The 27,943-nt window shown below is 41.3% G+C and overlaps 2 protein-coding genes and 1 long non-coding RNA gene across 3 annotated transcripts in view; 2 read left to right on the top strand and 1 right to left on the bottom strand.

The window, feature by feature from the left end:
* The window catches only part of ACOD1 (aconitate decarboxylase 1), a 34,688-nt gene extending 31,088 nt beyond the window's left edge, over positions 1-3,600 (top strand). Inside the window, exons 3-5 of the mRNA XM_041731052.1 lie at positions 229-318; positions 1,557-1,762; positions 2,655-3,600. Coding sequence (XP_041586986.1) covers positions 229-318; positions 1,557-1,762; positions 2,655-3,600 — 1,242 coding nt within the window. The remainder of the gene's footprint in view (positions 1-228; positions 319-1,556; positions 1,763-2,654) is intronic.
* Positions 3,601-10,671: 7,071 nt separating this feature from the next.
* Positions 10,672-18,075, bottom strand: LOC121477113. Its single transcript, XR_005984098.1, has 3 exons — positions 17,337-18,075; positions 14,119-14,289; positions 10,672-10,865 (listed from the first exon to the last, which is right to left on the bottom strand). It is a non-coding gene; the product is annotated as an uncharacterized LOC121477113 (long non-coding RNA).
* On the top strand, positions 18,061-27,391 carry CLN5 (CLN5 intracellular trafficking protein). The gene is made up of 4 exons (XM_041731334.1): positions 18,061-18,272; positions 19,962-20,127; positions 21,040-21,265; positions 24,267-27,391. Exons 1-4 carry the CDS (start codon positions 18,124-18,126, stop codon positions 24,776-24,778), a joined length of 1,053 nt encoding a protein of 350 aa, XP_041587268.1. The 5' UTR covers positions 18,061-18,123; the 3' UTR covers positions 24,779-27,391.
* The last annotated feature ends 552 nt before the right edge of the window (positions 27,392-27,943 follow it).

Here is a 27,943-nt window from a genome sequence, read left to right as displayed (position 1 = left end):
TCTTCTCTGGATCATAGTGTAAGACAGAGAAACAGCATCTCCTCTCCCTTCTGCGGAAAAAGGTGTGTATTCTTCTACAAGGAAGAGAGGAATGCAATGGTTAAGGCTGTGATCTAGCACAAAGTGTTCAAATAAGGACTACTAAAGTAATGCCTCCAAAAATGAGGAATGAGACTTGGCATGTCATGTTTCTACCCAGTATCGCTGATTGATATTCTCTTGTTCCAGATCTACAATTCCAATGCATCCAGCAGTGTTTGGGGTCAATCAGACTTAAGGCTTCCGCCACCATATGCTGCTTTTATGAACGGCGTGGCTGTAAGGAGGTTTACATATCTTTTCAACTGTTAGACAATAATAATTTCAGAGCAAGGAAATATCTCAGAAATCATTCTGTTTCCATATTTCATGGATGAATCATTGCAGTTCAGAGATGAAGTGGTCTGCCCTCTCTTCTATGTAGTTATTCCCCTTTTCATGTTTTATGGTGAACTGATGCTTTTCAAACAAATTGTCAGGTACAGGAAAGAAGATGGAAGATTTAGATAAAAGCACTCTAAGGCATCTAAACTTTGAATGTATATAGCAAAAAATATAAAACCCGATATCCAGACTCAGTTCCTTTTCTTGTGATCAGTACCGGTTTCTATTCAATAATTAGCTTTTCATCCAACCATTCATTCACTAGATATTGAGAAAGAAAAGAAACAATGGCCATATGGTATCTATATTTTCTGAAGCACAAATCAGCACTTTTCATCTGACAATTTTTTGCTTTGTGTGTCAGCAGCAGTCTATATCTATACACAAGATGTAATTTAGACATGAGTGTATTGGGATTTCTGAGATATTTTTATGGCTTGTGGGACAGTAGCTCAGAACATTGAAAGTCAAACCCAATAAGGAATCCAGGAGTAAATGTCCAGTGTCCAGACTAGCCACATCCAATAGATACAAAATTCTAATTTTAAGTGGACTTCTCATTATATAACGGATAAGCAAATGGCTAAGATGAAGAAGAATAAGACATTATGGTAGATAATATTGATTTTTAAAATATAGCTTAATAGTTAATCTGGGTTTATGAGTTCCTGCAAGGTCCCTGTAAGTTTGATATTATTTCATAATAAAAAGGTACAAAAATATATTGCCTGATATGGAATAAATGACATTAAACTTTTAGTGCAACTTGTTTGAAGGGTGGGGGAAGGAGAGAGGAACAGGCACCTAAATTTCACAGCTTTATTTTTAAGGAGGATGTAGCTCTTTCCAGGGGCAGTGGCAGAGAGTTCTGGCCACCTGGGTAAGATCCAAGTTCACTGGGGTTCTCTAGCTGCTCCTCAAAGTCCTGTCTGCTCTGGACAGAGGACAGCATGTCCAGTGCCCAGCCATGTGATTAAGAATTACAGCCAGTGTATAGGTTTTATTTTAAGATAATAAGATCTTAAAATCTCATATCAAAAAAGTAATTACTAAACTAAAATCTTCTTGGTCATTGCATTCAGGTAAATACTTTTTTTGGTTTTGGTTTGTTGTTTGTGTGTCTGTTTACATAGATTCACTCAATGGATTTTGATGACACATGGCATCCTGCCACCCACCCTTCTGGAGCTGTCCTTCCTGTCCTCACGGCCCTATCCGAAGCTCTTCCTTCAAGTCAAAAGTTTTCTGGCCTTGATCTGCTGCTGGCTTTCAATGTTGGGATTGAAATACAAGGCCGATTAATGCATTTCTCCAAGGAAGCCAGTGACATACCAAAGAGGTATGGAGAGAATCTGCCCCATCCAGAGGCAGACACATTCCCCCTTCCCCTGTTAGAAATTATTAACTCTGTAGAGCCTTCTGACATAGAAGTTAGCTCAGTTGAAAATGTTAATATTCGTGCTGACAGCTAAATCAATTTTCCAGTCTCATATCAAACCATATACTCATACACAAAGGTGTGACTTCAGAAGTACTAATGAAAAATCTTCAGGTTAAGAGAATCAAGCAACCATGACCATAAAACAAATGGCAGTCTCTCAGCCTAGGGTGATTCACATCATTTTGGTATTCATGGGTACTCTGAATATTCCTAATCCCATCTCAAGGCAGAATCTACTTTGGTATTTCCTAAGGTCCTTCAGACTGAGAACTTTCAGATCTTGAACCTGACTGTTTACTCCTTGATCAAAAATGGTCACATGTTGGCTATGTCATGTAGTTCAACCCTGTATTTATTTTTCCATTCCATCCAGCCTGCTAGGAGAGTATATTGGAATACTGAGTGAATTTTCACAGTTTCTACAAGGCCCTCCACTTTTAAAGCTACTCACATGGGATTTCAGCAAGCAGCAACTTTTGCCTTTCTGCTAATAATTATTAAAAACTCACTGTGTCAAGCACTACTGTAAGCATGTAAATTCATGCAAAAGTCACAAAACCTTCTAAGATGCATATTATGATTATCACCATTTTATGGGAGATGAAATGGGTACAAAGAAGTTGAATGACTTTCCTAAGATCACACAGCTAGTAAGTGGCAGAGTTGAGATCTGAACCCAGGAAGCAGGCCTGTGGTATCTACACTCCCGTCTCTCTACTACAACTGCCTCCCGGTGACAGGTCTGTAACTCTCCAACTCTGTTTTTTTTTTTTTTTTTTTTGCTTTTCAGATTCCACCCCCCCTCCGTGGTAGGAACTTTGGGCAGTGCGGCTGCTGCATCCAAGTTTTTAGGGCTCAGTATGCCAGAGTGCCAAGAGGCCCTGGCTATCGCTGTTTCTCATGCCGGGGCACCCATGGCAAATGCTGCCACTCAGACCAAGCCTCTTCATATGGGAAATGCTGCCAAGCATGGGATGGAAGCTGCTTTTCTGGCGATGCTGGGTCTTCAAGGAAACAAGCAAGTCTTGGACATGCAGACAGGCTTTGGGGCCTTCTATGCCAACTATTCCCCCAAAGTTCTTCCAAACCTGGAGTCCCACACTTGGCTGCTGGGCCAGCAGGATGTGGCCTTCAAGAGGTTCCCTGCACATCTGGCCACCCACTGGGTGGCAGACGCTGCTGCATCTGTCAGAAAGCACCTTGTCACAGACAGAGCCCCACTTCCCACTGACCACATTGAGAAAATTGTGCTCAGAATCCCAGATGTGCAGTATGTAAACAGACCCTTCCCAGACTCAGAGCATGAAGCTCGTCACTCCTTCCAATATGTGGCCTGTGCCACACTGCTTGATGGTCATGTCACTGTCCCATCATTCCACAAGAGCCAGATCAGCAGGCCACAGGTGAGAGAACTGCTAAGTAAGGTGAAGCTGGAGCACCCTGGGGACAACCTGCCAAGCTTCAACACACTCTACTGTGAGGTCAGTGTCACTCTCAGTGATGGTGCCACTTTCACAGAGTGCTCTGATACCTTCTACGGCCACTGGAGGAAGCCACTGAGCCAGGAGGACCTGCGGGAGAAGTTCAGAGCCAACGCCTCCAGCATGCTGTCCTGTGACAGAGTAGAAAGACTTATAGAGATTGTAGAGAATCTAGAAGACCTAGGAGATTGTTCTGTGCTAACCACACTTCTGAAAGGACCCCCACCACCAGTGATGGCTTCAAAATCTATCTAGCATTTTAACAATTCCATCGTACGGTTTCTCCTGAGGTTTATCAACATCTAAGTGACTTTATATTAGGGGAGATTTTAGTGATTTACTTTATAAAGCAAGGATTTACTGTTGGTCTGCCCAGGAATAAGGGAAGCCAGGTGAAGAGGGATTTCAGAAACAGAAATGGATTTTTATGGAAGGAGTCTTGTCCTTTTGCAAGACAGTTCCAATTATCTGAAGCAAAATAATAAATATGCAAGAAACAGAGAAATTGATTTTATAAGCATTTAGAAGGCTGAAATTCAAGCCACCTGTAATTTGCTTGTAAAGTTAATCTTTACAGATTAGCCCTTTATAAATTTCATAAACCTCAAGGTGTAGGAGGAATTTGAACCTACATGTAAATTTCCTGACAGTGGAGAAGGCCTCTGGCCTGTTGTACCACCAAAAGATTTCTTAGGCCATGGGTTTTTTTATAAGCCCTCTACAGGGGAGAGGGTGCTACTGGATTTAAATATAGGGAGTTTAGTGGGTCCAAATCCTGCAACTTGACAAATGTGACTAGGCATGTTACTGGATAGCCCTCTGCCTCAGTTTCCTAGGCATGTTACTGGATAGCCCTCTGCCTCAGTTTCTCTATTGATAAAGGAGAAATAAAAAGCAGTATAAAAAGTAAAAGCAGTTTGGCTCTGGAAGCCATACTGTTAACCACTACAATATACTGCATTTTATTACAAAAATTTCTTGGGAAAAATGATCATGAATGAAGAGTATGAGATAGAATTCAGGATGACAGAAAAAAAACATACGTAATTCAATAACTATTGATTTTGTAAAATAATAAAAATGTTTTATGGGGTTAAAAATTACAACTTTAGCAATAGATATAAGCAGGGAGTTATTATAGTGAGTGTGTTCGAAATTCCTTGTGTCATTTGAGAAAAGGGCAAAGCTATTAATTCTAGACTTTGATTTCTAAGTATGCATGTTGACATTTTCAGGGTAACTATTATAAGACAGCAGTAGAACATATCACTTCCAGGTTAATGGGAAATGAGAAATATGGAATTAGGAAAAAAAATAATCCAAAGAAAAGCAAGAAAGGAGGAGAAAAAGAAATACGAAAAAAGATAGACTATACAGAAAACACAACAGGAAAAAAATCCTAATACATCTAAAATTACAAAAAGAATAAATGGACTAAATACTCCAGTTAAAAAATACAAAATGTTGATAGACAGTAGACTGTTTCCAGTTTGGATCTATTACCAATTATGCTTCTACAATCATTCACGTGCATGTCTTGGGGTGGACATCTCTTTCCATTTCCCTTAGGTAGGTCTAGGAGTTGGAATGCTACGTCATTTAGTAAGTAATGTTTAACTTTATTTAAAAATTCTCCAAAGTAGCTCTATCACGTTACATTTCTACCAGTAATGTTTGAGGGTTCCAGTTTCTTTATATCCTTGCCAACCCATGGAATTGTCAGTCTTTTTTTATTTTAGCCTGTTTAGTGAGCATGTAATGGTATCTTGTGGTTTCAGTTTGCATTTTCCAAATGACTAATTCCTGCCTACTTTGGACAGCTATTTTAATTAGGTTGTGTTCTTATCCAGTTGTAGGAATTCTTTATAGATCCTAGGTGTAAGTTCTTTATCAGATGTATGTTTTACAAATATTTTCCCTCACTCTGTGATTTGTCTTTTCATGTTTTTAGTGGTCTCTTTTTAAGAGCAAAAGTTTTAAATTTTTATCAACTCCGTTTAACCATTTTTTAAAAATTTATTTAAAAATATGGAAAATAAAAATAAAGAATATTACTGCTCCTGCTTTTGGTGTCATCAGAAGGCTTTTTAAAAATCCAGTTAAATAAGTTATTCAAGACTCATAAAGATGCAGAGAAGTTAGAAGTAAAAAGATAAGGGAAATATGGATGGAATACTAGCAAAAGTAAGCTGGAATAGATAAATGTTAATGTTAGACAAAACAGACTCAAGCCAAAAGCATTACTGAAAATAAAGAAGATGACTACACAATGATAAAAAATTCAAATCAGCAGGTAATTAAAATAATTATAAATAATATTGAACTACAAGAAGAAACAAATGAATCCAATATCATACTGAGAGAATTTTAACACCTATCTCTTAGTAACTGATATTTCAAGGAAAGCAAATATAAATAAACTATATGAAGATTTAAACACAATCAACATGTTTTATCTGAAGGACATATAGAGAATTTTGTACCAAAAGAATTCACAATCTTTTAAAAATTTCACAGAACATTTACAAAAAGGACCATATACTGAGGCATAAAAAGCAAGTCTTAACTTTTCAAAGGGCTGGAAGATACAGATCATTTTCTCCAATCATAATGGAATGAAGTTTAAACCCAATATTTAAAAAAAGAGAGAATTAGAAAAGCTTGAAATGTTTGGAAATAAAAATTCCTTGAAGTAACTTTTGGGTCACAGAAGAAATTGTCATAAAAATTATAAAACATTTAGAACCAACCAATAACAAAAATAGCATATAGCAAAATTTGTAGGATATAGCTAAAACAGTACTTAGAAATGTGCAGAATTTTTTATGGCTGGCTCTTGGATTATGCTGATCCATAAGACATATCATGTAACTGTGACTAATTTGTCTGAACACAGTAAATAAAACAGGAAATCTAAGTGGTGGTTTCTATTGTGGCCTTCAGATACAACTTAATTATCCTGTGTTTATACTTGGTTTCCTTGAAATATCAGGAATATTTCCTGATATCCAAACACAGGATAATTAAGTTGAGGCAAGATCTAAGGGCTAGTAATATCTTCAGACAACCTCTGTTAAAAACAAGACAAGTCCAAAACAGAGTCCTTATGCTAAGCTCTACATCACTAAAATGAGATTTACTTACAGTTTCAGCACTCCCAGAAATGGGATCTTAAACCAGTCATTTAAGAGCTGCTGGAACAGCTAGTTAGACAATATGCCTAATAGATCTCTGCCATCCCTTCAAGGCAAGGAACATTGAAATAACCAATCTATTTTGTTTAATGTGACTTGTTCCTATTCTCTTCTACCTATAAAAGTCATCTTATACAGCTCCTTGGAGTTCCTTTCTATCTGGCTAAGTTGGATGCTATATAATTCAGATCAATTTTTGCTCAAATAAACTTTTTTTAATGTAATGTAATATGTTATCTATTTATTTACTTATTTAAGAGAGCAAGTGAGCACAAGCAGGAGGGGCAGAGGGAGAGGGAGAATCTCAAGCAGACTCTGTGCTGAGTGCAGAATCCAACACAGGGCTCAATCTCGAGACCCTGAGATGGTGACCTGAGGTGAAACCAGGAGCTGGATGCTCAACCAACTGCACCATCCAGGTGCCTCTCAAATAAGTTCTTAAAGAATTTAATACACTTCAGCTTATCCTTTCACACCCTTGATGGATGCTTCAGACAAACAGCAAAGGTTGGAGATGACAATATCTACTGAGGGGACAAACAGCACTCAGGGTTACCTTGATAGTGGCTGTTATGCATACTGAGTTAACTGGAGGCAGGAGAAAATATGAGGAAATGTGGGTCTGTAAGACAGAACACAAGAGTCCTCTTCACTAGCAGCCCTGTGCACCACCCAACCCCACCATACTACATACAGAAAAAGCAGGGGAGAGAGAGGGAGGGAAAGATTGGCTCCCCACATTCCTTTCTAAGAGGGTCAAAAGCTTGGGCATTTTTGAACCAGAGTGCTAGCAGAGAGCTTTTGATAGAATGGGAGAATTCAATCAAGCCCACTCATCTCTTGCGTCCATGAAGGTAGAGAACAAGGACAACCTATGAGCCCCCTCACCCTGAGAAAGCCCAAGGTTGGGGCTTGGGCTGCTCTGTTCCACTGCCTAGGCAGTGTGGCAAATACTTGCTTTTCTTCCATTCCCTTGGGGTGACAGCAGAGGATGCTGCTCAGCTGGCCTTTTGTGTTATAGGCACTATGTGTAGGCAAATGAGTCTTCCACGTGGATCAGCCTGGACCAGCAGAGAGAAAATCACCTGAGACTGGGACAAAGGCTCTAGCTCAGAGAGAGGTTCATCCCAGCATGCCCCGTGTGTTTCTGCATCCTTAGCACACACTTAAGCCCTGGAGACAAACTACTTGTCACCAGACACACCTGAGGAGCCCTGGTGCTGGCGAGCGTGTATGTTTTGGGGATCCCCAGAGCCACACCCACGTTCAGGGATCACTGGAAGAACTTATGGGACTCAGCACAGAGTCATACTTATTGAAGTATGTCAATAAGTCATACTTATTGAAGTCATACTTCAATAAGTCATACTTACTGAAGATCACTGGAAGAACTTATGGGACTCAGCACAGAGTCAAGGTTTATTACAGTGAAAGGATCTAGGACAGGATCAAGTAGAGGACTAGCCACTGGCAGAGTCTGGATGCTTCTGACGTCCCCTCTCACCAGTCAGGAGACACTGAGGTGTGCCCCTCTCTCCAGGAGTAAGGAGTAAAAAATTCACTAATGTGTGTACACTGTTTCTGCCCTGGGAAGAGACTTAGCATCCAAGGTTTTTAATAGTGTCTGGTCAGGTATGTCTCCTCTGCCCAGCAATGAACATAACCCCAAACTCAAAGAAGGAAAGCAGGTATTGGGCACAACTGTCTGCTGAACAATTCCATCCACAAAGCCTCAGCAGAACGAACTATTTTTCTCAGTCGGTTAAGTGCCCAGCTCCCAGATGCCAGCCAAGGGCGAACCTCATGAATAGGCCGTAATAATAACAGCAGCTTGAGGCCTGCTCTATTCTCATTTCTGCACGTTTCCCATCCTGAAATGCTTTCCTTTCCTATTTGTGTGGTTTTGTAGGGTATAGAAACACGACACAGAAAAACTGGACTTCACACCCACCCCAGGAATCCTGTCTGCTCTGTAGCACTCAAGCTTTACAAGCCATGTGTTCTATCACAGTATGGGCAGCCCCAGAGGGCTTAAAGTTGTCACAGACCAACGGGCAGCAATGATTTTAACCCAGGCACTGAAAATAGGAATATGTGACTTTAAAGGGAATTTTTATATATTTTATAAGAATTTTATTCAGAACCCTTTATCTATAAAAGATATCACAGTTGGATAAGTTCCCCTACGGCCTACAGTCTTAAGGCCCGTAATCACTTATGTAGAGGAACCTCTTTGGAGGAAATGGTGGGCATTTATTATCAATGAATTTATATCAAGGGCTTAATATGCCAGAGGATGTTCCTGGTGCAGGTGATAAAGCAGTCAACAAAACAGACAAACACCTCTTACGGTCAGGAGCTTATAATCCAGAATGAATAGAGAGAGAAGCAAAATAAGTAAATAGGACAAGGAAAGTGCTCTGTGCCTATTCTGGGCCAGCAGTGCTTCCCTGGTTCCTCCCCTGGTGGGAATGTGAACCTTTCATAAGTGGAACTCATAGTTTCCAGTTCTTCTTGGGCTGTAACATAACCTGTGACAACAAAAGACTTGTAGCGTTACAGAAATACAGCCTCCTTGTCTATTCTGGCAGGACTTCCCTGCACAGAGCAAAGCTATAGAGACCTGAAGGTAGGGGGCACAGTCACAATCAGATATGCTGCTTTTACTTCCAGTAGAGGTATGCACCTGTACACATGTGCATGGGTTTAGTCTCTTCTCAACCGATATGAAATTTACCTGCAATGTGACAGGTTTTTATCACTCGGTGAGATTGTTGGATTCTCCCTCTCTTCCCCTACCCTATATTAAAAAAAAAAAAAAGTATAGGGATAGTTCATAGCAAGTGAAACACTCCAAAACAGATCAGTGTTCCACAGGTTACTCTGGTTCCTCCTAAACCCTGAGTGCCTGGCAGCTGACAGCTGTAGAGCACATCAAAAGAATGTATGATACACAGTAACTTCCAAAAGTGTATGGCTTTATCTGATTCATAAAGAAGAGAATACCTTCAGAGAAGTCATGACGATTAGTTTAGTCATCTTGTTCAATGTAACAGCAGACATCAACATTCAGATGTCACCATCTCACTTCTCCCTGCTTTCTGTTGTCATTACTATCAAAGACAAGTCAACCTACCCAGTTACCTTTGGTGTCCTTACAGGAGCAAATCTGGAGATTCAGCAAAGAGCCATCAGAACAGCCCAACACTGATCTGTTTGAAACAGGGCATGAGTATCATTTCTGACTTTAAAAAAATGCAAGACAGAAATGAAGGCGAGCTTGTCTAGAAACCTTGTATTTCTGAATAATTCAGTGATGGTTATTTAATCTTTGAGTCAGGATCACACTGAAAGTACCTATCAGTAAGTGATAAAGTGTGTAAAAGGAGCTAATATTTTTATTTGAACCATTTCTTCTAAATACCATAACTACAGTATCACTTTTTAAATCCATTCTAAAGCCTCCCTGCCATCTTTCCCATTCCTCCATGTGGCTCATGCAGAGCGGCCCCATCAGGGCCACTCTGTTGGCAGCATGCTGGCAGGGCCTCCCCTCCCTGCAGCCATGTACACAGCCAGGCTTTTGTACGGCAGTGGCCCCGTTAGCATCATCGAACCTATCAGAAGAGAAGATATTGGGCAGAAGAAAATGTTTCTTAGACAATAGCACAATTGTGAAGGGAGTTAAAATGGTCAGCTTGCATTGGCCTCTCAAATGCTGCAGTATTTGGAACAAAAGCCCATAGACACTGTGCATGAAGAAATCTGTTCCAACAAGAAGCTTCATTTAAATATTCACTTAGTAAAAGAAATGAAGGCTGTGTGTACTAGGATCAATAGGAAATAATTAAAGCAAGGATAATTTGATCCATACAGCTGAATGATATCATACAAAAGAACGGCTATATTGAAATTTTTTTCTTACAGAGTAGGCCAGTGTATTTCGAAAGAATACATTTTCCCTATGATTTAAAGCCATCTGGTCTCCTCACCTTAAAGAACCATCCCTTACCATGTCCACTCCCACCCCACCCAGTGCCAATTACCAAATATGGCAGCCCCAAAATGAAAGATCATTTGTTGAGCTACCAGAAGAGCAGTCACAATTATATTCATTTGGAGGAAGGAAAATGGGAAAGTACTGTAGAACCTGCTTGGCCAGCAGTAAGCTTTTCATCCTTTTCTCCCCCTCCAACTACATTATTACCCTGACACACTGTGACCTCACAAGCAGGAAGGTGTCAGCTGCCAGCACATGGGAAATGCAACTTGAAAGAGTCCTTTACAGAACTGTTGACAGGGCAGTTCTGGGCCACTCAAAACCACCTACAAAGAGAGGAAACCCAGGATTATTTGAGGCAGCTGACAAGAAGAACCTATGAACAATTAACTCTTAAGCAAAGAATTGAGGCAGGTGAGAGCAATAACACATGATTAGGATGGAAAAATAACATTTAAGTCTTCTGGGGTTGACAGTGATTTTATTAATTCATTAACTTCATTCTAAAAAGTCAGAATAGCAAACTATTTGTCAAGGTTGCTCAGAGATTCTTTTGTAAAAAGTTGGTGCCGAATGCTAAAACACAAACCTAATCCTTAGGGAATTAACACAGCTTCCATGGAGCCCTTGTAGCAAGTGGATTTTACAGAGAGGATTTCTATTTAGCAAATAATAATAACAATAAACATTTTGCATCAACATTAAAATTTTGAAGACGCACAAGTGGGATACCTGGCGTGATAATTTTTGCTAAATATTTCAAGTGTGGTACAAAGTAGAAATACATTTTTTTAAAGAGCATTTGAGATAACTTCATTCCTCCTGAAAACAAAATTGTATCTTTAGGTATTAGAATAAATTATGTTTTTAAAATCACTGTAATTTTTGGGATGCCTGGGTGGCTCAGCAGTTTAGCGTCTGCCTTCAGCCCAGGGTGTGATTCTGGAGTCCCGGGATCGAGTCTCACATCAGGCTCCCTGCATGGAGCCTGCTCCTGTCTCTGCTTCTCTCTTTTAGTCTCTCGTGAATAAATAAAATCTTTAAAAATAAATAAATAAAATAAAATCACAGTAATTTTTTTTATTGATTTACAAGTAACACCATTTTAGATGTGAAAACTAATTTTCACATCAGACCTCAAGGAAAATAATCTTTACAAAGCTGTCTCAGGGCATACTTATTAGCAGTGAAAGAAAGAAAAAAAGAATAAATCTATAAGACACCAGCAGCTCAAAAAAAATTAATCTTCCTTATTGCCCCCACCACATGTTTCATAAATAGGTATTTAAATCTATGTTGTATACATAGTGTGTAGTAAGTCTCCAAAAATGGTGCCCAAGATCCATGCCTCCTGGTATTTGTTCCCTTCTGAAGACTCCTCTCTTTGAATCTAATCTCCCTCTTGATCAATGGAATATGGCAGGGGTGACAGTGAGGGACATCTGTGGCTAGAGCATAAGCCTGGGTCTCTTGGAATGTTGCTCTGAGGGATGTCAGCTCTCATGTGAGAAGATCAAACAAAAAAAAAAAGAGAGAGAGAGACTGAGAGAGAAGTTCAAACACCCTGGGGTTATAAGGAAGACCAAGATTGCCAAATGGAATGGCCGGATGGCTGCGCAGCCACCTCTCAGCTGTTCCAGCCAACCCCAGCTCAGGCACCAGAGACTGGAGTGAAGACACCATGGTGGTGTCTTTCAGGCCAGTCATGTCTTCAGATGTCTGCAGCTCCAGCCACCAGGCAGCTGCCAGAGAGATCTCAAGCAAAGCTCAAGCTAAACCTAGTCAACCAAGAGAACCGGGAAAGATGATAAATTACTGTTGAAGACACTAAATTTTGGTGGTGCTTGTTACACAGCAATTGATATCCGGAATACTTTACATATAAAATAGCAGTAAGCTATTCAGTAAGCTGTTCAGATGGACATGTATGTATCCAGAGCAACACACTCCTTAACTAAAACAATGATTTCTGATTCTCACAGTGGGACATCTCCAGACTGCCTCCAAAGATTTCAAGAATATTATGAATGTTTAAAAATCTTAAAATAGGGGCGTCTGGGTGACTCAGACAGTTAAGCAACCAATTCTTGATTTTGGCTCACGTCATGATCTCAAGGTATTGAGATCGAGCCCTGCGTCTGTCTCATGGTCAGGGAGGAGTCTGCTTGAGATTCTCTCTCTCCCTCAGCCCTTCCCCTGGCTCTTACGTGTCTGGGTGTGTGCATACCCACACAAGAGAGACAGAGACAGACAGAAGAAAGAAAAGGAAAGAAAAAAAAAGAAAGAAAAGAAAAGAAAAGAAAAGAAAAGAAAAAAGCAAAGCAAAGAAAGGGAAAGGAAAGGAAAAGACAGACAGGCATGGATCTGGGTGGCTTAGTTAAGCATCTGCCTTCGGCTCAGGTCATGATCCCAAGGTCCTGGGATGGAGTCCCTGATGAGTAGGGAACCTGTTTCTCCCTCTCCTCCCTGCTCAGGCTCTCTCTCATTATCTCTGTCTCTGTTTCTCTCTCTCAAATAAATAAATAAAATCTTTAAAAAAAATTTTTCTTTAAAAAAGAAAATCTTAAAAAAAATCTTAAAACTGATTTTAACTGTTTAAACAAACTAGGGATGCCTGGATGGCTCAGCGGTTGAGCATCTGCCTTCAGCTCAGGTTCTGATCCCAGGTTCTGGGATCAAGTCCCGTATTGGGCTCCTTGGGGGAGCCTGCTTCTCTCTCTGCCTGTGTCTCTGCCTCTCTCTGTGTGTGTCTCTCGTGAATAAATAAATAAAATATTTTTTTAAAATGTTTAAACAAACTAAAACTGTTTAGTTTGAAAAAGATAAACATACAACATACAGTTCCTTTTGCGGGGATTAAATAGAAGTAACATCTAAGACAATTATACTTGTAAATCAATCATTTACTTGTAAAGGTGGAGTCACCCATCTATAACGTGATTCCTGCACTGAAAAGGTCCAGAAACAGGCAATCCTCCACTGTGATTTCCAGAGTCTTAAGGCCTCAAAATGTGGGCTGCATGCCACCTGTCACCTGACAGCTGAATGACGATCTGCGTTGTAACAAGATCTCCAGGTGATTCACATACCTATCAAACCTAGAGACACACTTTTGTAGAACAGTGGTTCCCAAACTGGTCTGTATATGAAATCATGTGGGAATCCTAAAAATTCTAAAATTCAGGCCATAGGGACACAGGCACTGGTGGTTTTAAAGACCACCAGGTGTTTCCAGGTGCAGCCAAGTGTGGGAACCAGTGGTCACTCTGGGCGGAGTTCTGGTTCTCAAACTTGGCTCCTCAGTGGAAGACCCTGTGGAGCATCAAAAACATTAATACCTGCTTCGGCCCCCAGAAAGTCTGATGCCACTAGTCTCAGATGTGACCCAGGCACTGAGACTTTTTTAAAGGCTTTCCAAATGACTCTCAAGTGCAGCAAAGTTTGAGAACCATGATGTAGAGCCTGCCACAGGCTCCAAAGTGGTAGCTAAGTCTGTGCCACTCTTTCTGGAAAGGGCTTTAAAGGCAGTGAACATGAATTAAAATGAACAGTTGGTCTCACAGCTTTCAGCTAACTCACCAGTATAATGACAGCATCAAGCTTGCTGGAGCACAGGTCTGCCAAATCTTGTATGTCCCCATGGGCTCTCCTGGCACTTCCCTCCAGCACATGTCCCTTCTCTTCTGCTGGGCTCTCTTTCAAGTGATTAACCATGTACATCTGCTTAGCATTAGGAGCAAATAGCTTCACCTTCAAAAATAGAAATAAAAACAAATGATGTCATTGGCTCTGTGAAAATAATCAAGCAAATCAATCTCAGAGCCTAAATAAGGAAGGAAAGTCAGAAAACCACTAAGTAACTCTGTATGCCTTCAGGGCCGACACCAATTACAAATAGCAGCCCCAAAGGAAGAAATTGCAGGAGACTTCTGGGGGGGGAATAAAAAGCTATAAATCAGCTTCTAGAAAGAAAGTAGAACAGAAAGAGGTTGGTTTCCAAATACATACATACACATATCTATCTGCCCACACATATAGTAATATACATGTATGTGTGTGTATATATTACATATATATGTAGTCCCTGAACAACACAACTCCTGTGCGATCAAAAAATCATGTGTAACTTTGACTACCCCAAAACTTAACTACCAATAGCCTACTGTTGACTTAAAGCCTCACTGATAACATGAATGGTTGACTAACACATTTTATATTTTGTATGTATTAAATACTGCACTCTTGTAATAAAGTTAGCTAGGAGAAAAAAATGTTAAGAAAAACATAAGAGAAAATACGTTTGTAGTACTGTATTAATTTTTTAAAATTCTGCATAAAAGTGGACCTGGACCCACACACTTATATGTAGAGTTGGCCCATGTTGTTCAAGGGTCCACTGTACATGCTTTATAAAGAGATGGAAGAGAGGATCCGATTTTATAGATAGGAACATAAAACCATGAGCGAATTGATTAAATCTATCTTTAAAGTCTTTCTAAAGCAGGGATCCTTATGCCTGGCTGCATATCAGAATCACTTGGAGAGGCTGAGGCCCAGTTACATGGGAATCTCTGGGACTGAAACACTAGCTTGAGCACTGGTAGGTCCTAAAATCTCCTGAGGTGACCCCATCATTTGTCAGGTTTGGCAAGCACTGATCTAAAGCAAATGGGAAATAACACTCACAAACTCTGAATTAAAATCTCAGGGGTTTTAATGCCAAGAACTCAAAGCAGACCATTTGGAAACTCTTACTTGACCCACTTCCATGCATCAAACCCAACCAAGCTCTGGATTACCACTCCTAGCCTATCATCAGAAATAGTTCCTCTTTCCCCAGCCACTGGATCCTGCAGGGGCAGTGATGTGGGAGCTATGAGGATTTGAAGGCAAGAAAGGAAACTCAGGGTAGGCACCTGTATACTGGGGCCCCTGGTGTCATATCTTCTTCACTGACTTCTACCCCACTCCAAAACTTGCAGGCCCACTATTCCAGGAACTGGAAAAGGCTGGTTTGAGTCAAATGTCCCTTGACTTTCTGAGAAGGCATCATTAGGATTACAAAGCCTATCATCATAATTTAGCCTCCTGTTATTAAACTTTGTATTTGATTAAAAGATACATGAATATTCTAAACATTCTCTCTTCCTTGTATTTTTGGTTTTACAAAACTAATAACTTCTATCCGTGGAATAGATCTCTCTATGGGAGAGATTCTAAGTACATATATATTCCATTATTAGTAAAAAGAAAAAAGTGAAGAACATTCTGAAGGGCAAGAAAGATGCAAAGAAAAAAAAAGTGGATTCCTTTTTAAACTAGTAATTCTGGAAACAGATTGGCTTGCAGTTGCTCTGTGACATTAACTGGATCCACCTATTAATTTCAGATGGCAGTGAAGATGAAAATTTAAATTTCACCTACATTCTACCCTACCCCAGAATCCTGTAACTTTATTTTTCCCTTTGTGTGAGGAGATGCCATACAATTCCACTGGTGGGCAACAGTTCAGTGGTTGATAAACATGATTTTATCAGGCTATAGTAAAGTTCTGAGTGTTCTTAAGCTAACTGAACAAGGACCCAAGAGAAACCAATTGGATTAAAATTCAATCTATTTTTTGATGATGGATCTTCAAGATTTAAAAACCAAGAGCTAGAGAGAAGGCAGTATAATGAGGGATCAGGCAACAATAGTCTATAAGCATCTTTAGCCTGGGGTGCTTGGGATCATGGCCAAAAGGAACAGAAGGCAGAACCAGACCAGAGCAGATGGGGGCTACTGAGAGGCCAAGTTGGGGCTAATGAGGAACCGCTCTCTCACTATTAGAGCTCCCTGCACACGGAATGAAGAGACTGCAGTACCAAGAGAGGAGATCCCCACCCCAGTGCATGGTCAACAGGAGCGCGCTTTGTAGTTCTGGGATGTCCTGAGTAGGTTGGGAAGCTCCACTGTGCCCGTCGAGCACATGGTCCCATTATTTGCAAATTGCTACTTTGGAGAGCTGTTTCAGGGTTAAGCCAGGTATGAGTATATGCCCACTAGGAATCCTGTGGGTACCCTTCAAATTGAGCACTACATTTTAGCTGTCATGGCTAGAATGTGCCGTCCCTCCCTACCCCATCTTGTGTGGATGCTTGGAGAGGTCGGTTTAGCCTTGGCGAATCTGAACTGGCCATGGTATGGAGAGCTGGGATGGCAACCACCTCACCACTTAGCCAAGAGGGTGTTAAAATGGTGCTCTGCCTGAACCTGCACGGAATTCCTCAACCGGGTGCAGAAAGTGGGCAAAGGTGGGGGCAGGGGGGAAAGCCAATTCCCATCAGCCCTCAGAAGGCCTTGGTGGGCCTGAGGCAGCCAATGCGGCCCCCTCCCCCACCCCCTAGCATGGGTCAAGCGCTCACCTGCGGCCACCACAGCCACCTCACTAATTAATCGCTATGTGCTTACAAATACTATGACGGGGCAGCCCCGGTGGCGCAGCGGTTTAGCGCCGCCTGCAGCCCAGGGCGTGATCCTGGAGACCCTGGATCGAGTCCCACGTCAGGCTCTCTGCGTGGGGCCTGCTTCTCCCTCTGCCTGTGTCTCTGCCTCTCTCTCTCTCCCTGCATCTCTATGAATAAATAAATAAAATCTTAAAAAAAAAAAAAATACTATGACGGTTCACAAGTGCTGCGGCTGAAGTGAAGGCAAGTTGCCCTCCCGTAAAACAAGTGCCTATGACTCAGAACGCTTTTAATGAACTGTGTGGGGACGTATTTCTGACTAAAAGTACGGGCAAGCCATGAACATCTCACCAGCAGCAGGGCGGTTGACCCCAATGCTTTCCTGAGGTGGATGAAGGGTCAAAGAAGGGGACGTAGAATCTTCTCCCGCAATGCAGTGGCAGGTCCCAACAAGGAAGAGCATCCGGGTGCAAGGGGCGGCCTGGATTAAATAGCGCTTAGAGCAGTACCGCGGGCTCGCTACCGTGTTGGCCATCGGCTTGGTCGGGTGAGGACCGGTCATGCCTCCATTACCGTCTTTCTCCCTCGCTGCACCACCTCAAATAGTCTTTCCCTCAAATGTTTCCTGTCACCTAGTCTGGACCCGGCGTGGCGGGGTGAAGAGTTCCGTGCTGCGCTAGAGATTCCGAAAGAGGGGCCCAAAGCTGGGTTTTTTGTTGGTGGTGGCGGTTTGGTTTTGGTGTGGGTGGTGGCTGTTGAGCGGGGGTCAGGGAACAGCTCTACCGCAGCGGTGACCCTTCAACCGAGACGCGGAGCCAGGAGAAGCCCGCACTCAGAGTCCGTTTTAAAAAAATAAAAAACGGGGCCCCGAGGCCCGGTTGGAGTGGTCCGCGGAGGCTTCCGGGTCGGCAGTCTGGGGGCCGCCACCGTGCGGGCCGCTGCGCACCGCAGGGCTCCGCGGCTCCCGCCCGCTCAGCAAGGCGCACGCCCCCGGCCGCGGAAAGGGCGGGACCCGCCGCACCAGAGGCGCGGGGCCCGGGGTTGGCGCAGCGCGGGGGCGTGGCTCTGCGCATGCTCAGCTCGCGGGTCCTCCGCGTCGCCGGGCTCGGGAGGCGCCGGAAGCACCGGGAGCCGCCGCATGGCGCAGGCGGGGAGCGCCGACCCGGGGGTCGGGGGCCATTGGGCCGCGGGGCCGGGGTGCGCGCCTTGGCGCTGGGCCCTGGCGCTGCTGTGGCTGGCGACGGCCGCGGGCGGCCCCTCCCGGCGCCAGTGGCCCGTGCCCTACAAGTGAGTGCGCGCGCGCGGGCGGGCGGGGCGGGCGGAGGACCGCGCTGAGGGCGCCCGCGCTGCGGCTGCCGGCCGCGCCCCGCCCTGCGGCCTTTCTTCCCCTCAGGACCCTTGCGCCGGTGTCCAGGTGACCGAGGCTCAGGACAGCCCCGAACCCTGGAAGAAACGGGGCGTAATGTCATTTGATTGAGTGACTCAGATTCAAGTAACCGACGGTCAGAAAAGTCGGAGGAGACTTTGTGGCGTTTGTTACTGACATCGCGCGTGTCGTTCGTTACCGCGAGCACATGCCCGGTGGCACAGTTTACAGCGTGACAGACTCGCCGGGGTTTTCCCGGACTCTTCTGGTTTTAGCCCTAAAAGTCACGCGTCCTGGGGATCCCCCGCCCCCTTTGACACGGGCCCAGTGGGAAGGTTGGTGACCTCGTTTCTTCCCCCCCCCCCCACCCCGTTTCAGTCTGGGTGTAGGATGTGGTCATAGAACAGAGGGGGCACCTGGTGGCTCAGCGGTTGAGCGTCTGCCTCCGGCTCAGGGCGTGATCCTGGGGTCCTGGGATCCTGGGATCGAGTCCCGCATCCGGCTCCCTGCATGGAGCCTGCTTCATCCTCTGCCTGTGTCTCTTCCTCTTTCTCTGTGTCTCTCATGACTAAATAAATTAAATCTTTTTTTTTTTTTTTATAAGGTTTGTTTTGTAGCAAATTCTGTCATACCAGATCTGCTACTTAGGCTTGCTCTGGGGCTCATTCCTCACCAGTTAGAGTGCAGGGGTTGTGGTTCATGCTGCATCGGTGCAAAATGACAGTGCCTCCCTCCCTCTCCCACCTCAAAGCCTGAATTCCGTATTTAGAGTCTTATTTACTTACCTATTATAATACTTCATGTTTTCTCTACTTTGTGTCCTGACCTTCAGAATAAGCCAGGTCTTCATCTCTTTCTTTGCCCTCCTTATCCTCATCCATTCCACGTCAAGTAGAAGTGATTTCTCCCATAGGACTCTATTTCTTTAGCACTTACCACACTACACTTCATTTCTTGTTTAATGTATTCCCAGCCCCCACCCAAATGTTCTTGAGGAAGGGAACATCATTTTATTTTTATTTTCCTCCTTCTTTAAGTAGTGTCCTACACATGGTAGAGCTTTAATAAATATTGGCTGAAGGATCATTGGTTAATTTCATTATTTAACATTTATTTTAAAGATTTCATTGGCTTCATTAAACGATTCATGAATTGGGCCACATCGCATCTAGCAAATAGAGGGGCACTCCTGTTGGTTAATTCTTAAGAAAATAGAAATGTGTTCTATTTAATAATCTTAACATACGGATTGTTTAGGAAATTAAATATCACTTGAAAAATACTCTGTTATTGAGTAAATGTTTGTCTACTAAATAAGATCTGATCTATCAGAATTTTAAGATATGGTCTCTGTCTTTTAAGATTTTCACAATGGGAGCAGAGAACAGGGAAGTATGCATTTATCAAAGTGCTTTTAATGTATCATTTGCTGTTAAAGACATCATTGGAGTTCACAGGATTACAAAATGTTTAAATACTATTGGGCTAAACTTTGAAGGTTTTCTCTGAAAATGTTATTGACTGTGATAATAAAATCTGGATTCTAAAATGTGCAAGAAGAACCAAACTCCTATTAGAATCTAAGTTAGTGCTTTCTTTTTCTTTATTAGGCGCTTTTCCTTCCGTCCAGAACCAGATCCTTATTGTCAAGCTAAATACACATTCTGTCCAACTGGCTCACCTATCCCAGTTATGAAAGGTGATGATGTTATTGAAGTCTTCCGGTTACAAACCCCAGTATGGGAATTTAAATATGGGAACCTCCTGGGACACTTGGTAAGGCTGCGGTTTTGATCTTATAACTTTGGTTAATTAAATGACTTATTAAGTGGAGTTGAGGAAATAATCACTGTTCTAAGGGCTGATTTGAGAACATGTTTAATTGGTGTTCTTGGCATATTTAAAATGAGTAGTCAATGGGGTACCTGGGTGACTCGGTTGGTTAAGCATCTGACTCCTAGTTTTGGCTCAGGTCATGATCTCAGAGTCGTGAGATCCAGCCTGTCATCATCAGCTCCATCCTGGGGTCAGAGTCTGCTTGAGAGTCTCTCCATCTCCTTCCCCCTCTGCCCTGCACCCTCCTCACGAGGGCATGTGCATGCACTTGCAAGCTTGCATACACACACTCTCTCTCAAATGAAATCTTTAAAATGAGTAGTCAAAAAAGTACTACCATGTTTTGTAATCCTGACAATAACAAATGCAGTTGCTTTAATCCCTTTTAATATTCTGAATCCGTACCCGGCTCCTGAAAAGTAAGAAAGGAGGAGGCCCGGAGGGATGGGCAAGACAGGCGGGAAACACTTCACTTCCAGTCCGTGCTGTACACACTTCTTGGGTTAGCTTACCATTTAAGCCTCTCATCACCCTGTGAAATATATAGACTTCCTGAGACTGTGGTATGGAACTTCTCAAACCCATTCTAAATTGTAAGGAAATTAAGAGCACATCCGTATAGCAAACATCCTTACTATCTGAGATAAGCAGCAGTGGTCAAAATCAGAATGGATGAGGGCCTAGAATTTGAAGAACCCCAGAGTGGACACAAGAATAGCAACATGGAAGTGGAATAGCTGAGCACTCGATCTACCTGATATACAGTTGTGGTATATTACATTTTCTCCCATTTGGTTCCTGGGCCAGTGGTTACTTCACAGATGCTTTTGTACATGTATGATCTTTACACAGAAAATTATGCATGATGCCATTGGATTCAAGAGTACTTTAACTGGCAAGAACTACACGATGGAATGGTATGAACTTTTCCAACTTGGAAACTGTACATTTCCCCATCTCCGACCTGAAATGAATGCCCCTTTCTGGTGCAATCAAGGCGCTGCCTGTTTTTTTGAAGGGATTGATGATATCCACTGGAAGGAAAATGGGACTTTAGTTCTGGTAGCAACTATATCAGGTAAGTTTCAAAAATACGGCAGTATTTGACAATTGTATCAGTATCCAAATGAAAAAAATTACTTTCATTGAGGCATTTCAGTCATGTTCTTCTCTTTTTTTTAAAATTTTTTTTTTTAAATTTTTATTTATTTATGATAGTCACAGAGAGAGAGAGAGAGAGAGGCAGAGACACAGGCAGAGGGAGAAGCAGGCTCCATGCACCGGGAGCCCGATGTGGGATTCGATCCCGGGTCTCCAGGATCGTGCCCTGGGCCAAAGGCAGGTGCCAAACCGCTGCGCCACCCAGGGATCCCTGTTCTTCTCTTTAGAAGTCAGTTTACAAAGTGTACTTATGGAAGCAATAGGTTTTGACCCAAACTATTGCTCATGCCAAGTGTCACCTGTAGGTGATGAGTAGTATATCTCCTCTCTTTGATGGCAAAAAATGAATAAAATAATAAAATGTTTTCTGCAATTAAATTGGAGTTGCTAAATAAAATAGTGGAAGAAAATCCACAAAATGCCTGATAAAACAATTGATTAAAGGTCCTGTTAACTGAATCTAGAAAAAGACTTTTAGTGATGATACCATGTTTTTGTCAAGGAATAATAATAGCTGCCGCTCATGGAGACTTACTCTGGGCCCAGCAGAGGTTCTGAGTGCTTTATCTGTATCACATGATTTATCATCACGAGCACCCTCTGAAATAGTTATTGGTATCCCTCCCCCTGTTTTACAGATGGGGAAACTGAAGCCCCAAGTGGTTAGTCACACAGCTGATAAGTAGGACTCCAACACTGGCATTGAAGCCCTCTTGACCATTTTCTTAACTGCTTCACTACATTGCTTCCCAAAACATACACAATCTTAAGGATTTAAGGCTCCTTGAGCAATTGAAATATTTTATCTCTTGAGATTTTCTGTTCTTTTGGATGTATTAAAAAGTTGCTGAAACCCTTGGAATTTTGCTGCATGTATTGCATTGTTGGGTAGTGATGAAAGGAGTTAACTTTTATCAGAAACTGGCACGTGACCTTGGGTGACATTTTACTTTATTGACTCATTACTTCATGTATAGAACGGGGACGAGGCTGCCATTACATCCTAGAGATACGAGCTTACCCATATGATTTATAGAGTTCTGCGTTATGATTGTTGTTCTCCAAGAAAGTGGAATTATCTGGAATGAAAGCCCTGTTTGTGATAAGAATTCTGTAAATCACAGGACTTGAGGACGTTTTGATGCTTTCCACTTGGGTAGCTCTTTACATAGCATTTTGGAGCATGTTATCGCACAGTTCAGTGAGGAGGATAAAACACTCTTCTTCCTTTCATAAGCAAGGAATCAAGTGTCAACCAGGTAGCATCACTTACCAGTCTCTTCAAGTCTCAGATCTGGTTGTAGAACCAGGAATAGAAGAGTGACCTAAGTGTCACCTGGGGATCTTCTAACTGTACACCATGCTGTTAGCTGATCTCCCTTCCTACTTTCTAATCCATGTGCCCCAAATCATCCCAACGGTATCAAAGTTTATTTTTCTTCTAACAGTGTTAGTACTCTCAGCGTTAATACTCTTTATTTTTTCATTCAGGCCAGTTCTCATTTCTCCTTGTCCACCTATCTCATTATCCGAAAATACTTTTCTGCCATCAGTGTACAATACAAACAAGTGATCACTATTTTATGTAAAATAGTTTGTAATATGCTAGTACTTAAATCTTTCAAGTTACCAATCTGCTTTGTGATTAATCCTGTCCATTTTCTCATGTTACAGAGTAGTATTTTGAAGTATCCTTATCTCTTAATTATAGCAGTGATTTTTTAAAGTTGAAGAACACTAAGAACAGTGCCCCCAGTTCTAAGAAAACAGGCTTTATATTAACAATTTTAATTCCATAAGATTGATAAAAGCAGCCTTTGTATAGGACATGAAGTATTAATTTCATGGACTCAAGTTGGAGCACTTAAGAAAGGTTCACACACGGTGACAAGGTGAAACGTTGGGACCAAGCTCTATTAGGTATTGTAAATGCCCCGATGAGATTGTAGCCATGCAGCGTGGGGTATTTTGTTAACATTTGGAGAGATTTCTCTGTCTGGTATAAGATGATAGAGTGTGAGAGCCGTCAGAATCTGTATAGTCCACAAATGTGGCCGAAAGCATTTCCAGTTTAGTTGCTTCACCGGAAGAATTTGTATAGTTGGTGGGAAGGCTATAAGCAGAATCCGACAGCTGAAAGTATAGGGAGAAAAGGGAGGTATCAAATATTCAAGGTGGAGAGGGTAGTGTAAGTACTTCTCTTGTAACGTTAGCGAGCCCTCTAGAGGAGCTCTTCCCCTGGCTGCCATTCATACTGTTTGCATACCGAACTTTGTGACAGAAAAGCTCTGCATCCTCCTTCCACCATTCTTAACACTGCCTTTGTTCCATTCACTTTTACCTCTTACATAATTTTTCCCTTATTTTCTTTTGCCTCTGAATCCAAGATTTGTTGAGTGGGGTAAAGAAAGAGGGCTTCTGCATGTGTGTAACTTTGCTTTTCTTTCTTTTTTTTTTTTTTAAAGATTTTATTCATGAGAGACACACAGAGAGAGAGGGGCTGGGAGGCAGAGACACAGGCAGAGGGAGAAGCAGGCTCCCACCAGGGAGCCTGATGTAGGACTTGATTCCAGGACTCCAGGATCACGCCCTGGGCAGAAGGCGGCACTAAACCGCCAAGCCACCCAGGCTGCCACTTTTGATTATAGCTTAAATGATTACAGAATTGGTATGTAGGACTGTATATACCTACGATATCTAACGTTTACAATTCAGAAATACCTGTGCCTTGAAAAGTAGAATGGCTGAGCTTGGATTCCTATTGTGAGATGCAGGATTGGAACTATTATAAATAACTAGATAAATAATAATAAAAACTATTATTTATTCATGGTCTTAATCAGGTTAGAACATTTTATGTGAAACTAATATGATTTGCTTTGGTGTTCACATAGGTAATTTTTTTTTTTTTAACCTAGGAAACACATTTAACCAAATGGCAAAGTGGGTAAAGCGGGACAATGAAACAGGAATTTATTACGAGACGTGGACTGTTCAAGCCAGCCCAACAAAGGGGGCGGAGACATGGTTTGAATCCTATGATTGTTCTAAATTCGTGTTAAGGACATATAAGAAGTTGGCTGAACTTGGAGCAGAGTTCAAGAAGATAGAAACCAACTATACAAGAATATTTCTTTACAGTGGAGAACCTACGTACTTGGGAAATGAAACCTCTATTTTTGGGCCGACAGGAAATAAGACTCTTGCTTTAGCCATAAAAAGATTTTATTACCCCTTCAAACCACATTTATCAACTAAAGAATTTCTGCTCAGTATCTTGCAAATTTTTGATGCAGTGATTATACACAGAGAGTTTTATTTGTTTTATAATTTTGAATATTGGTTTTTACCTATGAAATTTCCTTTTATTAAAATAACATATGAAGAAATCCCTTTACCTAAAAGAAATGAAACACTTTCTGGTCTATAACATTTTAATTCCATTGCTCTTTTTCCCTTCTATCACCAGCATATATATTTTTCAGGGGGTGATTTTACATTTGTGGATTTCTTAGGCCTTTCTGCCTTGGAGCAGAAATGCACCTGGGCATAATTGCCGCATATCATCTCAGGACTTTTTTGGAGAGAAGCTGAAACTCTTACTGCATTGGCCAAAGTGAGTACATTGTACATTAGGTAATCTTGATTTCAAACTCCAAGAACTTAGTATGAATTACAGTTCATATCAGATACATAGGATCTTTGGACCCCTTATTTTTAAATTGTGGATATGGTATGCCAAGATTTTTTTAAAATACCCTCAGTGACATTTTCATGACAGGAGCTACTTTTTCGTGGTACGGTAGTTATGGTTTTCATTTAAGCACTTTTTGGTGGTTTAGACTGATGTCACAGCTTTTGTAACTTTCGGGACCAGATCTAGCAGTTTGATTTTGTTCTATTCACTTAAAGACTAATTTGGACACCATAGCTGTAGCAATTGTGCTTCTAAATGAGGTAAAAACAGTGTTCAATAGTACAAGTTTCTAGCTAGCATTTGAGAATTATAGCTAGTAACTGGCATTTTGTAATTTAGATGGCTCATAAGGCATTTCTGAACCTTAGTGTCCATATGTCTAAGATGATTCATCTGTCAGGACTGTTGTAAAGATTGAAGCCATGTGTATTTTTCAAGGGAAAGTTGCAGTAAATGGTAGCTATAATGATGAATCAAAGGACAAAGTGCCATCCTTGATCTGGCCTAATGTAGTTTACCAACCTTTCCTGGGTTTTATAGTAATAACCTAGACTTTGAGCTGACAGTTTGCTTCTGCAGTTCTTCAGACACCTAAGACACAGAAGTATGACTGCAGATACATCTGCGTGAATAGGCTTCAAGAGAAATTGGAAGTTATTTTCTGGAAGCTGACATTTTCCCTAAACCTGTCAGATAAGGGACAGGTTTTTGTCAGGATCTCCAAGTAGCTGTGCTTCCACTTAGTCCCATCAAACAAGGTTTCAAGGTCCTTCAGATGTTTAATGATCAACCAAATACTGTCTATTCATGGAAAAAACACCAGTCAGTAAGATGATGAAGCAGAGAAAATCTGTAATATGTAAATTGTTACTCGGTTTCTACTAACATTGAGTGCCTCTTGAGAGGTTAGTACAATCTCACTGGATTCTCCTACAAAGCCTAAACTTGGGTATTATTTACCTGATCCAAATGAGTCAGTTGGGGCTTAGAAAGGTTAAGTGACTTATTTTTTTTTTTTTTTTAAGATTTTATTTATTCATTCATGAGAGACACACGCAGAGAGAGGCAGAGGCACAGGCAGAGGGAAGAGAAGCAGGCTCAAGGCAGGGAGCCTGATGCAGGAATCGATCCTGGGACTCCAGGATCACGCCCTGGGCCAAAGGCAGGCGCTAAACGGCTAAGCCACCCAGGGATCCCTTAAGTGACCTTTCCAAGGCGACCTAACTACTGGTAACAGAGCCACATTTTGAACCGGTTCTGTTGACTCCATGACATACACTATCAAGCAAGGTTTCATTGCTACTCAAAGTGTAGTCCTCAGACCAGTGCCTGCACAGGTTATCAGCACCAAAGGTTATTGGTCAAGTAAATATACTGATAGGAAACATTAAGAAACTTCTTTTAAAGCAACTTATTGGAGTAATTTTATGTTGAATCTAGTAATAAATGGCTTGTATTTTGTATGTTTCTTCTTTTATCTCATTTGTCTAGGAATTCATTTTTATTGTATTTTTCAAAACTATACATAGTACAAGAATCTGAAAATAAAAACCCAGCCCTTTACCACAGATAGCCTGGGAGGCACTGCATTATTCTGCTTATTCCACAGAGGCAGAGTCTTGCACAGCTATATGAGAACTCTGTTTCACTGCCTACCATTTAGCCTATGTACTCATGATAATAGTGCCTAAATATTCATAATTAATTTTGCCTCTTAAACCTGCTAGTTGTCTTCAGAATGCCACAAACTTGGATTCTTGTGTTATCACCACCTAGTGGCTGAAGTTGGGCAATGCCAACTTTTAGTGGATATTTAGGAAAATTGATCTGGGAAAACAATTTTGGATTTTCTAGAACAGTGCTAGGGTAACAAGCAAAAACTCTTGTGCCACATTTGTGTTAACTCTAAAACACAGAACTTGGTTCTGTAGCGAAGACAGATGAGTACATCGGGATGTGGAATTTGAATTTTAAAGCCAAGATTCTAAATAGTCACGTTAGAAAAAGCATTCAATATTTTTCAGTTCCTAAGAATATGAACAAATGAAGGAATTCTGTGAAAATAGGTAAATTCAGGTGACTATAGCACAGAGCATAAAATTCATATTAGTACTTAAGAATTTACCAAACTTGTCAACTGTACTTCCAAGATGAAGTAGGGCTTTTGGAGTAGACTTGGAATGAACATGCTTTCAAAATGGTAGATGAAAAACCAAATTATGGCCAGGTGGGAATTTGCCAATTAAATTTTGCTGTCCTTTGATCTACTATATAACTTAAACATGGTTTCTATTTTTCCTGTTAATTTGTTATGAATGAATAAAATTTCCTCTATTTTTAGAGAAACCATTTTGTTAATTTTGTTGAAATTTGACTTAGGGCTTTAGAGTAAATATATCCTCATTAATTCTGGTTCAGTATTAAGTACATATACCCATAAAGTATCATCAAATATATATATATATTTTTTTAAAGATTTTATTTATTTATTTATTTATTTATTTATTTATTTATTTATTTATTTATTTATTTATTTATTTATTTATTCATGAGAGACACAGAGGCAGAGACAAAGGCAGAGGGAGAAGCAGGCTCCATGCAGGGAGCCCGATGCGGGACTCAATCCCAGTTCCCCAGGATCACACCCTGGACTGAAGGTGGCGCTAATTTAGCTGAGCCACCCGGGCTGCCCATCAAATGTATTTTAATGGGTACATACAGAAATATAGTCAAAATGTTAAAATACTAAACGTTAAATATTTGGAACGCCTGATATTGGCTCCTTTGAAATCAGGGGAAAAAAAGTCTTAGGAAACTTCATCTAGGTTTATAATCTGGTCTGGTGGTACTTAGTGAATTTTTTGGTACTTCACTTCCTTTAAGATCTTTTTTTTTTTT

This window comes from Vulpes lagopus, chromosome 16 (assembly GCF_018345385.1).
Source record: "Vulpes lagopus strain Blue_001 chromosome 16, ASM1834538v1, whole genome shotgun sequence".
In the NCBI taxonomy this organism is placed as follows: Eukaryota; Metazoa; Chordata; class Mammalia; order Carnivora; family Canidae; genus Vulpes; species Vulpes lagopus.
Note: the sequence above shows the minus strand (reverse complement) of the source record. Positions and strands in the feature narration are given on the sequence as shown.

Coding starts and splice junctions, on each gene's coding strand:
- CLN5 (XM_041731334.1), top strand. CDS start 18,124: ATGGCGCAGGCGGGGAGCGCCGACCCGGGGGTCGGGGGCCATTGGGCC. Junction 18,273..19,961: donor CAGTGGCCCGTGCCCTACAA/GTGAGTGCGCGC, acceptor TTTCTTTATTAG/GCGCTTTTCCTTCCGTCCAG. Junction 21,266..24,266: donor TCTGGTAGCAACTATATCAG/GTAAGTTTCAAA, acceptor TTTTTAACCTAG/GAAACACATTTAACCAAATG.